The sequence below is a fragment of the Mytilus galloprovincialis genome, chromosome 9 (genome assembly GCF_965363235.1).
Source record: "Mytilus galloprovincialis chromosome 9, xbMytGall1.hap1.1, whole genome shotgun sequence".
NCBI lineage: Eukaryota > Metazoa > Mollusca > Bivalvia > Mytilida > Mytilidae > Mytilus > Mytilus galloprovincialis.
The window spans coordinates 50,486,168-50,500,387 of record NC_134846.1 but is presented as its reverse complement, the minus strand read 5'-3'; the positions used below and the strand labels follow the sequence as shown (position 1 = coordinate 50,500,387).

The 14,220-nt window shown below is 29.9% G+C and overlaps 1 protein-coding gene across 4 annotated transcripts in view; it reads right to left on the bottom strand.

Annotated features, from left to right (window-relative positions):
* The window catches only part of LOC143045212 (bifunctional 3'-phosphoadenosine 5'-phosphosulfate synthase-like), a 33,777-nt gene that overhangs the window by 1,151 nt on the left and 18,406 nt on the right, over nucleotides 1-14,220 (bottom strand). For all 4 annotated transcript variants that reach the window (XM_076217563.1, XM_076217560.1, XM_076217561.1 and 1 more), the window contains exons 2-11: nucleotides 9,766-10,116; nucleotides 8,721-8,859; nucleotides 8,136-8,254; nucleotides 7,289-7,402; nucleotides 6,454-6,565; nucleotides 4,989-5,194; nucleotides 4,249-4,380; nucleotides 1,806-1,935; nucleotides 1,108-1,250; nucleotides 623-748 (exon numbers count right to left, since the gene is read on the bottom strand). In XM_076217563.1, coding sequence (XP_076073678.1) covers nucleotides 623-748; nucleotides 1,108-1,250; nucleotides 1,806-1,935; nucleotides 4,249-4,380; nucleotides 4,989-5,194; nucleotides 6,454-6,565; nucleotides 7,289-7,402; nucleotides 8,136-8,254; nucleotides 8,721-8,859; nucleotides 9,766-10,116 — 1,572 coding nt within the window. The remainder of the gene's footprint in view (nucleotides 1-622; nucleotides 749-1,107; nucleotides 1,251-1,805; nucleotides 1,936-4,248; nucleotides 4,381-4,988; nucleotides 5,195-6,453; nucleotides 6,566-7,288; nucleotides 7,403-8,135; nucleotides 8,255-8,720; nucleotides 8,860-9,765; nucleotides 10,117-14,220) is intronic.

Sequence of the window (14,220 nt, the reverse complement as noted above, 5' to 3'; positions counted from 1 at the left end):
GTCAATCACATAAAACAGTTATTCAAAACTAAGTAACCAAGTCCTAAAAAGATATACTTGCCGAAACTCCTAATAATTGAGAGTACATTTAGTACATGTTATACTTAATATGATTTAAAATTACTTAAAGTCAGTTTTTATGGGTGGAGGAAGCTACAGTGCCCAAAAAAAACCATGATCTTAGATAGGAATACTGACCATCCTAGTCAATTAAGATTGCAGTCGATTGCACCCACACAAGTGGGGTTTAAACTCACCACCTTAGCTTTGACTGGCTTGTTATTACAGTAGCAGAACTCCCCATTAAAATGCTGTGTGCTTACTTGTAATTTTTTTTTTGTCTGTGACACTTGAGCTATGTATTTTATCATAAATCATAATTTAATTTAATTTTTTGTGTGTATGTCACTTTTTGCTGTTTTAATGTAAATAAGAATATGTATATGCTTATGCATTCTTTACAATGGCTGATTGATATTAAAGTCTTGGAAGACACGGTTTATTTATAAGTTGTTTTTGGAGTTTGAGCTGGCTTTCATTAACTGCAAAAACACCATAATGTTATTTTAAATTTAATAGCGAAACAATAATAATTTTTCTAACTGGTATAAGGAAAACCAACCTTTGCTCCATGTGTAGGGTCAAATAGATCTTTCCCTCCATCTGGGTGTGGCATTCCCGCTGGATCTCTACCAACTATGTAAAAGTTTGCTCCTGTGGCCATTCTGGCTTTGGCATGCCACTGTACCTATTCACAAATGAATCAAATTGATAAGATTCTAGATTTAAGCAATCTACTAAGAACTCAACTACTAATTCATAAATTGTAAAATTTGAGTTTGCCTCATATTACAATATTTTTAAGCGCACATTATGTTTCAATAATAGACACTACATCTGAATTCTGACAATAAAGGATTTTTTTATATGCTGTAAACTTGAGAATGAAATAAAGCATATGGATTTTTTTTATTTTATAATAATTTAATACATGTTCTGAATATTCACCATAGTAGATTTTTTATATGGTGTAAACTGAAAAATTAAATAATTCAATTTAATTAAAACAAACTGATCATTTACAGCCTAATAAAATGTAAGACTTACCTCTGTTGGACCAGCATACATCATTGGTGATGGAAATATGGCTAACACTGTTGATTCTGGATCTAATACACCTTCCTCTAATATAGCTTTATGTTGTTCTATACGATTAGGTAAAGGTACATCATCATCTTTTGTCCAACCACCTATTAATAAAAGATCAAATTTATGGAAAATCTATTTAAATATTACCAATTTTAAATCTCATCTACATCAAGTATATATAAATTGCATAAAAAAAAATTGTAGTAACTAGTAGAGCACATTGTTATACTGACAATACATGTCCTAGTAGGTATTTTTTAAATGTTAAAAACAATAGGGTAAATTGTAAAACATAAGTACCCTTCTAAACAAATTTAAATGTCTATGAGTCATTATACATTTTAAAAATTAGTTTTTGTTTTTATTTCATCATTAACTCTACAAAGCTGCTTGCAATTATTTAAGGACTGCTCTTAGAGAGAATACCAGATCTTTGTGCATTTTGCTAAGGGGCTCTTGAATTAGAGTTTTTATCCCAATGTCACGGTCCACTGAACATAGAAAATGAAAGTGCGAGTGGGGCATTCGTGTACTGAGGACACATTCTTGTTTTTTATTTATAATATAAATGTGAATTATGGGATTATTATTGCATGTATTGTGGGAATAACTAATTTATGAATTTATTTTAAATTTATATCTTCTTAAAAATATACCTAGAGGATGTAGTAGAAGGGTTGGTTTTTTGTATCCTTTGTCTATAAGTCTTCTCTTTGTATCTGCCATTAATAGAGCATGTCCATTGTGTATAGGATTGCGTAGCTGAAATGCAAACACTGCGTCTGCCTACAATGAATAAAAACTAATTAAAAACATGCTAAAATTGCACTTATATCTGATGAGAAGACGTACTGTGATTTAATATAAAAAAGAAGATGTGGTATGATTGCCAATGAGTATCTACAAAAGACCAAAATGACACAGACATTAACAACTATAGTCACCGCACGGCCTTCAACAATGAGCAAAGCCCATACTGCATAGTCAGTTATAAAAGGCCCCGATAAGACAATGTAAATAATTCAAACAAGAAAACAAACAGCCTTATTCATTTAAAAAAAAAAAAAAAAAAAAAAAAATAAACAACAAACAAATATGTAACACATAAACAAACGACAACCACTGAATTACAGGCTCCTGACTTGGGACAGGCACATACATAAATAATGTGGCGGGGTTAAATATGTTAGCGGGATCCCAACCCTCCAATGTTTATTCAATTAAAATATATTGTTCACATTTTTTTTACATACTTGAAAGGAGTAGGTCCGGTAAGTGCCGATTTTGGCCCCAAATTTCAGTTTCATCTAACGAGATATTTAGGACACTTTTTAAACACTTAAGGGTCTATTTCAATTAATTCCATTAGTTTATGTAAAAGATTTTAACTGATTCAGTCATTAAAAACGCTCCGATTGAAGCTTAAATATGAAAAATCTATCAAATATGCCAAAAAACGTCACTTTTCAGATGGTTTTCGTCAAAAATGAAAGTGATCTGTGTTCATCCTCAACCTTTATATATGTTATGTATTATCTTCAAATACAACTTACATTTCAATATTATGAATGAACACGAATGCGGCCACTTTCATTTAAGACGAAAACTGTCTAAAATTTAACTAAAATGCTATAATTGTGAAGATTTCAGTAATTTAGCATGACTTTATGATGCTAGTACACGATATATGTGCATTGTATTGTCAAAAACAGCTCATATTTATGTAGCAGAAGCATTCTACTTTCCAAAAAATAGCTAAAAGATTAAATTTTCACAATTTTGCAAAACTGTTTAATTTTGGGGCCAAAAAGGGGTCTTACTGCACCTACTCCTTTGACAAAACTTTTCAGTTAAGATAGTATTTGAACCCAAGAAAATTATAGATTAACTTTGGTCATCTTAAAGAGATTGATTTTCTCGCTTGAGCTGGTATGGCGAAAGTGAGAAAAACAATTGAGTTATGATGATCAATGATAATCTGTTTATCGCTATTTTACCTATGACAACTTTATTAATTTCATTGCCAAGGTTCATAGAGAGAGATAATATATTTCAGACATAAGTTCCATATACACTTAGTTGGTACTGTAAACAAATATCTACTCAAGTTCCTATGGTTTCAATGCTATCTAATTTATATATTTCCAAATTACCCACTTAACCCTTTCAACGCTACACAAAAAAATAGAAAAGCGGCTGCTGCTGCTGCATTTTTTTTGTTTTCATTCATTAGAACAGTATATTCCTTTTCAGACTGCTGTATCTTTTTTATTATAAGAGATACAGAAAAAGTTATTGCATGAAAAATGCTCAGGAGAGTATGAACTGTAATGTTAGGCAGTTATTTCAGTAAAATTTTTATCAGGTTACCTGCATTTTCAGGTAATTAACAGGTAAAAGGTGTAATTTGTTACATTTGTGTTGAATTTTGAATAAAAACTACTTTTCGTCTTGATCTATTTTGTTTTTTTATCTGCCATATAATAAAGAAGACACCAATTGCTCGATTCCGTAGCGTATTGCACCATACACAACGTATTATGTAATCATGGCACAAATCAGTGGCTCAGTCCTCAAAATTTTCAGTCAACCTCCGTTTTGCCCACTTTTTCTACATCTCGTAATGATCGATCAAATCATATTTCCCACACGAATTGAATGTAATAAACACATTGAGATAACAAGAAACCTTTTAACTAATCCTCGTCATCAGTTTCGCCATAGAAATGCTGAAATATTTCCATATTTACAGCTTCGTTTCCGATTTCCGCCATTTGCATTTGTCAAAATAATTGTTTTTATTTTCCTTCAATTTTCCTTCTACTGCATAATTTTACAATAAAAATTGCCCGGATTTCAAGCGCAAATGAGACCTTGCATATCCTCGATTCATACAAGGAAAAATTAGAGAGGACCCGAATGAAAACCGAATGGTTTAAGAGTCCTTATGAAAAATCTGTTGTCATCGCGGCATATGCCGTGAATAGCAGTGGTGGACGGCGTATGTCATCGCGGCATTTGCCGTGTATAGTGTTGAAAAGGTTAAAAAAACTATGTTAAGTCTCAAGCAACATCCAACAACAACACAAACACACTTACCCCAAGTCTTCTAAATTCTGCTCTTAGTTCTAATGGTGTTAATCGATATTCATCTAGACCATCGTTCCAAGTTATCCGTTCTAACACAGACAAGTCACCACCAACCAACCAGTCACCACTTTCATATATCATCTGAAAAAAAACACATTGTAGTTTAGAAATAACATTTAAGTGATCCATTAAAAGCGAACGTGCAAAGATAAATTAAAAAAATTTACTGGCTTGAAAAATTAAACAATTCATCTATTTACATTTAATTTTTTTGAACATTTTTTTAAGCTTTTATTGCAAATGCTATCATGGAAATTAATGGAAATATCTAAAAAAAAAAGTATAAATGTTTTTGATATGACATACATGTTTCACAAATCTCAAAGGAACACTACATGCCTCCCCACTTGCTCTTAAATCTTGATTGTAATTTTATATGGCAACACTTTTTCCTTTTTTTGTATTTTTCATCTTTTGTAGTCTTTATTGTTTTATAAAAATAAATGGGAAATGTGTTCATGGACCACAGATGATGCCTCCACTAGCATGTAACACTATAAAGGGATATAACTCAAGAATGATACAAGTGATATTACCCTAATTTGTTCCTGATCTAATTTTGAGGTAATAATCATTGTGTATAAGCTTCCTAAACTTTGGTTTAGACAAACTTAAGTTATGCAACGAAAACAAAAAATTTTGGAATACAGACTTAAAATGGTAAAGTCTCCAAATTGTCTACAACATACCTTGACATAGGGTTGGCCCTTATTACTAGTCCCAAACTGTCTACAACACCTCTCCTCCTTGTTATGTGCATAGAATTCTGGATCTCGAATGATGGCTATATTTTTCCCTTCATACTTTAACGTAAAAGCAGTACAATCCTTCAGTCTCTCTTTATCTTCAGTACAAACAGGAAGTACAATGGGTACAGACTGATTTGTTACACCACCTGCAAATTATCCAAAAGAAATAGTTCTTAAAGTTGTACATAAAACTACAGGGAGATAACTCTGTAAAAAGTATGTTCTATTGTTTAAGAAATATTTAGCTTCTCAATGATCAAAATGCTATAAATTCAATGAAAATATTCCAATAAAGTGTGTGATTCAAGTTTTTTTTTTAAATCTTTCTATTTTTGTCAAATGGTCAAGGTACCTATTTTGTCATAATCATAGTTATATTCTCTCAAATTTTTTTGTTACAATAGTTAGATTTTTTTTTATATAATTTGTAAATAAAATTTGTATATATATTATAATATATGCAACTCGTCTAAACATCAACCCAACAATGTTAGATCTGTAAATTTGTTTTCGCAAATTTTTTGTTCTTCCCTTACCGGGATTCGAACCCATGCTACTGAGATATTGTGACACCAAATCGCCTGCACTGTAGCCGTCCCACTAGACCACACGACCACCTGGGCTTCATTAAAATGAAGCTTTCAGTGGCCGGGTGTTACCTTTCCACGTCATTTTTAATCTAGCCTATTATAATATATGTATATTTTTGCCATCTTACAAAATCTTCTAGGGTTCTTTACATAATAATTTCTATCAGTGACCCGGTTAAAGAAACAAGAAATAAATATTATTCATGACAACCATTTTTAGTGCAGGTAATCACTGCTGAACATTTTACCCTAGATCACAATTTGAATTACTGAAAACATTAAAACCTATGGTTAATTTTATTATGTCAGGATAAAACCAATTTATAAAAAGTCATTTAGGCATTAACATGATTAATGTCAAATTAATCACTTCACCATGTATAACTACAGATAATGACATCTATCATAGGTAATTTATGAAAATTGCTATTTAAATTCTAATCTTAATATAAAATGCTTGTTTTTCCCCTAGCAATACTAAATCAAAAGTCGAGTGACAGTTTTCTTCCTTAAAATCCAGGAAAAAGAAACATATTTTGACACAGTTGTAAGGCTGTAACTAATAGGCATGGGTAATTTCATTTTGGAACTTCACATTACAGAGTTGAACAAAAATTTATTTTTTTAAATTTCAATAGCAGTGTTTTATTAACAGACTATGCGGTATAGGATTTGCTCATTGTTGACGGCCATACAATGACCTATAGTTGTTAATTTCTGTGTCATTTGGTAGCTTGTGAAGAGTTGTCTCCTTGACATTCATACCACATCTTCTTTTTCTATTTATAGTAATTTTTTGCATTTGTTCTACCTACCATCTAACAAACAGCCAAAGTGCTGACATTGTAAGTATTCTCTCTCCCTCATGAAACCATTCAATGGTGTGGCCCAACCTTCTGATAAAACTTGTACCCACTGAGTATCAAGCTGAAAAAGTAATAAATTACATTGGTTTTTGTATCTTTTGGACTGCTGCTAATAATCCAACATAAAATTAAAGGAAAGAATACTTTAGCAGGAAAAACACCCAAGTTTTTGCAATATACCTTTTACAATAATGTATATATATCGATTCCTACACTGCAACAAGTGTATTACGATATTTCTCCACTCGAGACAGTTAAATTTTATTATTTAAAGTGCGAGGCTTGCCGAGCTTTTCAAATAATTAAAATTAAACTGTTGAGAAATATCGTAATACACGAGTTATAGTGTCGGAATCTGTTTTTCTTAAGATTTTTATCATTCTTTTTCAAAGTGATTTTCAGAAACTTGTGTTCTTTATATGGGACGTCATCAGGCAAGGTCGCCTTTTTTCATGACATCACAGTCAATAGGAAAATTAAGAAGAAAACAAAACATTATGGCGTCATAATCAAATTTTGACTAATTATTTGCCGAGAACAGATATTTCACTAGTGAGGAGAAATATTTTTCTCACACCGATCAAGAAATGTGAAAATAGCACAAAAATTAGAGAAAAGTAATTAATAAATTAATGGAGATAGTTTCCCACCTGACATTTTATGTAAAAATGATAAAAAAAGAAAATGTTTTTGAGATACATACGAAATGTTTGAATTTCTCACGCTAAAAATCTGACCAATAATAAATTTTTATACTTATAATAATTTATAGTTAATTAGATACCTTGTTGATCTCCATACATGGGAGAGCTTCAGCTTCTGCCTTGGCAGCTTCTAGTTGGTTCTCTTGTACAAACAACTCCTTTACACTCCTTACTGCTGTAGACGGAACTACTCCCTTAAAAAATAGAGTAAATAAATATCAAAATAGCTAAAAAAACTGTAAAGTTGAATACATTACTATTGGCCTTGTACAATCATGGGTTTTAACTCAGATTATGAGACATAAAAAAAAAGTTGCATGTGTCTTTACCAATTTTTTTCCATGCCAATCCTGTTTTAATTTGAATAATAATTACGATATTTCAAAAACAACTGCAGTTAAAACAAAGATTGATTCACTGGCTTACCAAAGTAGAGAAAAAAATAATTTGTTTGGCAACTCTAGATCTCTTATTTATATTTATCCAAAATATCCTACTTTTAAATTTTGTTGTTCAACAATATACTATACTATGTTTGACCTTTTGTGGCTTTTTATGTATTTGGGTTGCTGTCTCATTGGCTTTTAACCATATATCTTTTTATTTTTATAAATAATAATTTCTACAAACAAGTCAAAATTATTCTGTAGCAGAGTATAAGGGTAAAAACTTCATCAAAATCATAATATATGTATACCATAATAATAAAAGGTGATAATATAATTTTACTTGTTTGACAATTTTAAATGTAAATATGTAGACCATGTGTAGCTGCAGAACTGTAACTCTTGTTGTCATAATGATATTTTTAAACAATTTTCAGTCTGCAAATGTCAAAATATATCACAAGGACCTTACAGGAGCTACAGTTCAACAGCTAGGCCATGGGAAAATATATTTCCTTAAGCTGTTATGTATATCACATACCAATTCCATGAGATGTAGAACGATCTGATTAACACATTCATCCACAATAAATTCACTAGCCTTCACCCTAACATCAGGATTAGAAGGAGGTTCATAGGCTGAATCAACTCCAGTGAACCCTGTCAAAGAGAAATATCAAAATTAGTGAAACTTACAGTACATTTTAGTTTATCTGTTTATTTCCAATGACAGTTAATTTTGATAAGAAGATGTGGTATGAGTGCCAATGACACAACTCTTCATCCAAGTCACAATTTGTAAAAGTAAACCTAGTCTGATTCCATATCATTGAATCTTAAGGAAGAAATTTTCATATTTTCTAACTTATTAAAGAGATCAAATTACAGCAAGCTTTTCTGTCTTTACCACCAAATCTGGACTGAGTTGAGTCTCATCAACTTTATAGACTGAATCAACATCAGTTAATTCTAAGAAGACTTTTTTAATGATGAGTTTTAACAACATTTTACATTTAAATCTTCTTAATTGGGATAAAAAAAAGTCTAATTATGTCCATTATGAACCAAACTGATTATGAATAGAGAGCTATGTTGACATTCTTAACACAAATCTCCAAGAATTAACCTTTAATTTGTCCAGCTCTGGCTTTCTTATACAGTCCTTTGACATCTCTCTCTTCACAAACTTCTAGTGGGGTATCTACAAATACTTCCACAAATTTAAGTCCAGCTTTCTCATGCAACTCTCTGGCCTTTGCTCTGTCCTGTAAAAAAGATATAAAAAGAGAAATAAGACATTTTTTATTCTGTATACACAATAAGTTGGACCCTTGCAGATTTTTCAGAAATCTATTGATAATTTTAGTCTAGATATAAATGGTGAAATGCTATTGATGTGCACATGAAGTTAATCGAGTGCTACATTAATTTTTTCAATGATTTTTTAAGCTAAAAATTGACCTATGCTTCTGTTACAATAGCATAATGCTGTAGAAAATAATAAATTTATCTTTAGTACACATTTTTGAAGCAGTAATTTTAAATTTTAGTTTGATTTTGTCAGTTTTTTTGTACTTCCCCTTTCAGAATTTAACTTGGAGTTGGGTATTATTTGTTCATTTTTTTTAAATCAATTCATGAAAATGTAATACCTGTATATTTCCAGGAATTGGACATGATATTGTATCTTTTTTCATTTCATTTAAAATCTTTGAATTTCATGTATCTAAAATTAATTTATTATAGTGTTACATGTAATGCCTTATAAAAAGCTGATATTCTCAAGTTATGAAAATAAACATAAACATTTATTTACTCCTTTGATAGAAATGGACATGCACTTAAGTTCATAAAGCATAAATTTATATAAATCTCCTTCCATAAATTAAGAATTTTAAAATATATTTAAAATGAGAATCATACATACATATTACTGTGATTGCAGTGCATGTAATTGTGCATGTTGAGGAACTGTTATAGTTTTTGTGATTTTTTTTCTATTACAGATAAGAAAGGAGAATTAAACTTACAATAGCATATGACATTTTGATTTGATTTAAAATTCTATATACAGAATCACCTTACAAAGTTTTTTTTTTAATCAAGCCTTATCAAAAATAAAACTGACCTAAAAAATTGATAATAAAAGTATGATATTTTTCTTTACGAACCCTTTCATATGGACTGATGAAGGATGTCAGGCAAACTATTCCACCATCAGCAAATAACTTAGCAACTTCAGAAATACGTCTGATGTTCTCTTCACGATCCTCAGGTGTGAATCCGAGATTCTTGTTCAAACCGGTTCTTACGTTGTCCCCATCCAAACTGTATGATGGAATTCCTTGACTGACCAAATAATTTTCCAGAGCAAATGAAAGAGTGGTCTTTCCTGCTCCTGAGAGTCCCGTCAACCATACAGTGCATCCCAAGAAACGGTTTCCTTGTCCTAGGACCTGACCTCTCTTATCACGACCAACAAGGTTTTCTTGGAAAGTAACATTTGTGGCTTTCTGCACTGCCTGTAAATGATAATCAAAATATATTTCCTTTTTCATGTCCATCCAGTTTTTAACGTTATTTATTTGTAACATATTGACCAAGTCTGTAAATATATATCAACGTTACTACAAATGTATACAAATCTTTCATCGAAAACAACACTTTTCCCCATTAAATGTGATCTTTTTGATTGATGTCTTCAAATATTTGTCGTTTCAATGAATGTCATGTCAAACTTCTGTTTTACTTTTACAAGAAATGTCTGCATGGCTTTTTAAGATTTTTCACAAATTTTTTTATTTTGTATCATGTATAAAAAAACCATCCAAACAATACAAAATAATATATGTTCTAGTCCAATGTTGTAATGACATGAAAGACATATATAGTATGTAATTTGTGGTTTAAATTGGCCTTTTATGAATTATTGGAAAATAACAAGGTTCCTGGTTCAGTATTGTATTACAAGTTTAATAACATGTATAGTATTACTTATAGATCTCCAGCCCATTCAAACATTTCAATAGAACCTTTCTTTTCTACTGGGCTTTTTTTAGTGCTTTATTCCAAGAAATGATTTTTTTTATAATTCAGTAGTGTATTCTAACACCATTATCATAGTTTCACCTTGATGACTAATTTTAACCTTTATGCAACATCTATACACCCCATATTATTTTCATTTATTCCTAGAAATTATTTGTATTACATTTAAGAAATACATAGAATGTTTACATTGACTTTATTTATAAATTTCTGAAAAAAAAGTATGAAATAATCATGCTTCTAGCTTAATAGGGTATATATCTTAAACAAAAATCTTGCATTTCTATTAAATTGACTACTATATTTTCTAAAAGTAACGATATTCAACTTTTTAAAATGCATTTAATAACTATTTAATTATCTAAAGCTTTTTCTTGACTTCATTTAAATATTGATTATTTAAACACTATATAATCTTTACAAGTTTTAATTTTTAATGAACAATATGACTTTTCTGGTCTGTGCGCCCGTTTGTTCGTTCGTCAGTTCCACTTCAGGTTAAAGTTTTTGTGGAGTTATTTTTTGATGAAGTTGTTAGTTGAAGTCCAATCAATTTGAAACATGTTCCCTATGAAATGATCTTTCTAATTTTAATACCAAATTAGAGATTTTATTCCATTTTCACGGTCCACTGAACATAGCAAATGATAGTGGGGATGGGGCATCAGTGTACTGGGGACACATTCCTGTTCAGTACATTTTACATGTTTAACCATGTACGTATTGAGAGCTTTTTTTTGGCTGTTATATATGTGAAATTATTAGGGATGTCAATAGGTGGTGGAGATCAACTCAACATTTGAAGAATTACCATATTACTAATCAAGTACACTTTTCTTTTTCTGAGCTATACTCAAGTACTGACTCAAAGTATTATCTGCAAAATGGAAACACAATTCTGAAGTGGACACATTTTATGCTTTTAATTATCTATAAATGTAAACTGTTACAGTGTGTGCATCTTAAAATACATGTATCTATATCAGTTTAGAAAAAAAAAATATGATTAAATAAAAACTTTTGTGTTCCTTAGTAGATTTTCCATGATATCAAATTTAAAATAATCTAAAAAGATTAGGGACATCGCAACAAAGCTAAAAAAATTATATATTGAATTTCTTTTTCTTACATAAAATTATTGATGGCATTATATCATGTATATCAAGACGATATTTCCTGTGAAAATAGGATTATACTGGCGTTAATATACAGGAAGAAGAACTTCAAGTTCCTGTGAAAATAATTAAATCATTGTCAATATAAAGTTCCTGTGAGATTAGAATTTCTAGTATCAATATACAGGAACTAGACATTCATGACATTAGTTCCTATGAAAAATGTATTTCAGAAGTCATAATAATATACATGATATACAGGAACTAAAAATTGTCAAACTTTTTTTTTCTTTCATATAATTATGAGGAATTGGGAAATAATTACTAAAATCTTTATTTTTGTTTAAATCTTTGTCTTTCATACTTATTTGAATAATCAAATTACATATAGAATTATATTGATACTTTTCCACAATATAATTTATATTTTGTACATATCGTTTCTTTCTTCCTCATCTGATGCTCATTACATAAACTTCTCATACCCTTTTCTAATTATCTTTTTTATACTATTTCTTTACAAGTAGACCATTGTTAAATAAAATTGATTCGTTATGAAATTTCATCATCATGAAGTGTGACATTGGTAGTTGTTGCTATGTACAGAAATAAATTGTTTACGCAATCTACTTTGTATTTTTAAAAAGTTTACATGATCATAATCTAGCTTTATAAGTGGTTGTATTCTATTTATCATAAAGTACTGCTTCAATGGCCTAGTTGCACTGTCAAGCATAACTCAACAGTTAAACAACTGTAAAACATCAATAAATGTAATAATATGCCAGTTTCATTCTATTTTTAGAACTAAAAAATAACTTTCAGTTAAATGGTGAAAAATACCTTGCAATTACAAAGAGTGGACATTTATATAGCCCTGGAAAATATTGTTCTTTTAAATCAAAGGGCGCTGGTGGGCAGCATGACTTTCACATACAAAACAAACGTCATACTATGATTTCATAACCCATTTCCTCATTGATATGAACTATTAAAAGTCAATAAAGCATGTAAATATATTTCTTGATTTCATATAAAACTTTTATTGTAGTACATATGTATAACAGTTCTGAATTAATGTAAATTGGCCATTAAAAGTGTATATGAGATCTAAATGATACAACTTCTTTTTAATCAATTCAATTATCAAGAAAATTTGGTAAAACTATGAAATAGAGGTTTAATTTTAAATAAATGATTTTCTTATTGTCACTTAAAGCTAGGTAACAAAGTCATGGTTTATGATTCTAACAATACAAAGGGTAAACACATGTGACGTTTTTAAATTCAAACATCATCACTAGATCAGAATGAATATTTTTGTGGACGTTGCTCCCTATGAAATTCAACTACATCTTTTTTAAAAGAAAGTCTTTATATGTACTTAACTATACAATACAAAAATCACCCATTATGCAACACTAAAATTGTACTTAAAAAATATTTAACATCAATTTATACTTAAAAAAAGCTATTTATCAATGTCATAATTTATGCAAAAAGTTGGTTATTAAGTCACAGATAAAAGTGTTGTGTACTTATAAATAGTGAGACAGTTACTGTAATGGTTTTTAAAATATTGTTTTCCTTTCAAACACATCTTAATAATTATTAAATCTGCTTTGAACAGAAAATTTTATAAATTGTCAAATTAATTTATTGTAACATTACATACATTTTAAAATTTAACACTGGGTACAGCAATATTTCCAGAATGGTTATGTTAGCCCTCCCATGGAGGTGCCAAGACCTTTTCGGGACATCGGGATCAGGTGTTTTTAAGCTCAGGATTTCGGGATTGATCCTTTCGGGATACAGGAATTCTTTTTTCAAATTTCGAGATCAGGACCCCTCTGAAGTGCAGGGCCACAGTTATTTCCAATGAATAATAAATCAATGTAAAATTGTCCAATACACCAGGTCTAACAATGAATAATTTGTGTACAGTCTGATACTAATAGTCAGGTAATTATGAATGACAATGTGGACTGATTTGAATATGTTTACTACATGTACTATATACAGTATATGAAGACACATCTAGGTCAAATTCTTGTATCTCTTATATGTGCAGGACAAAGATAATGATGTAGTGTCAATTTATAGGTCAATATTTAAAACACTAAATCACATGTGCCTAATAAATAGCATTTTACTGCTGCTTACCATTATTATAATGTTCACAATATTAATATATCATGTATATCTTTTAATAACAGTGTACAGAATGACCCCTTACATATATATATATATATATATAGTGCCCTATTAGTTTGGGGATTCCTTTTTCTGCCACTTACAGATTGAGTTAAAAACAAAAACCTTAATCTTAAATTAACAACAGTAATTATCAATTTGGTTACTAAGTTACAGGGTAAGAAAAAAACTTTGAAGTTATTTTTAATATTCAATATCTCTTATATATATTTTTTAATGGACATGATGAACATGATGAACACTATA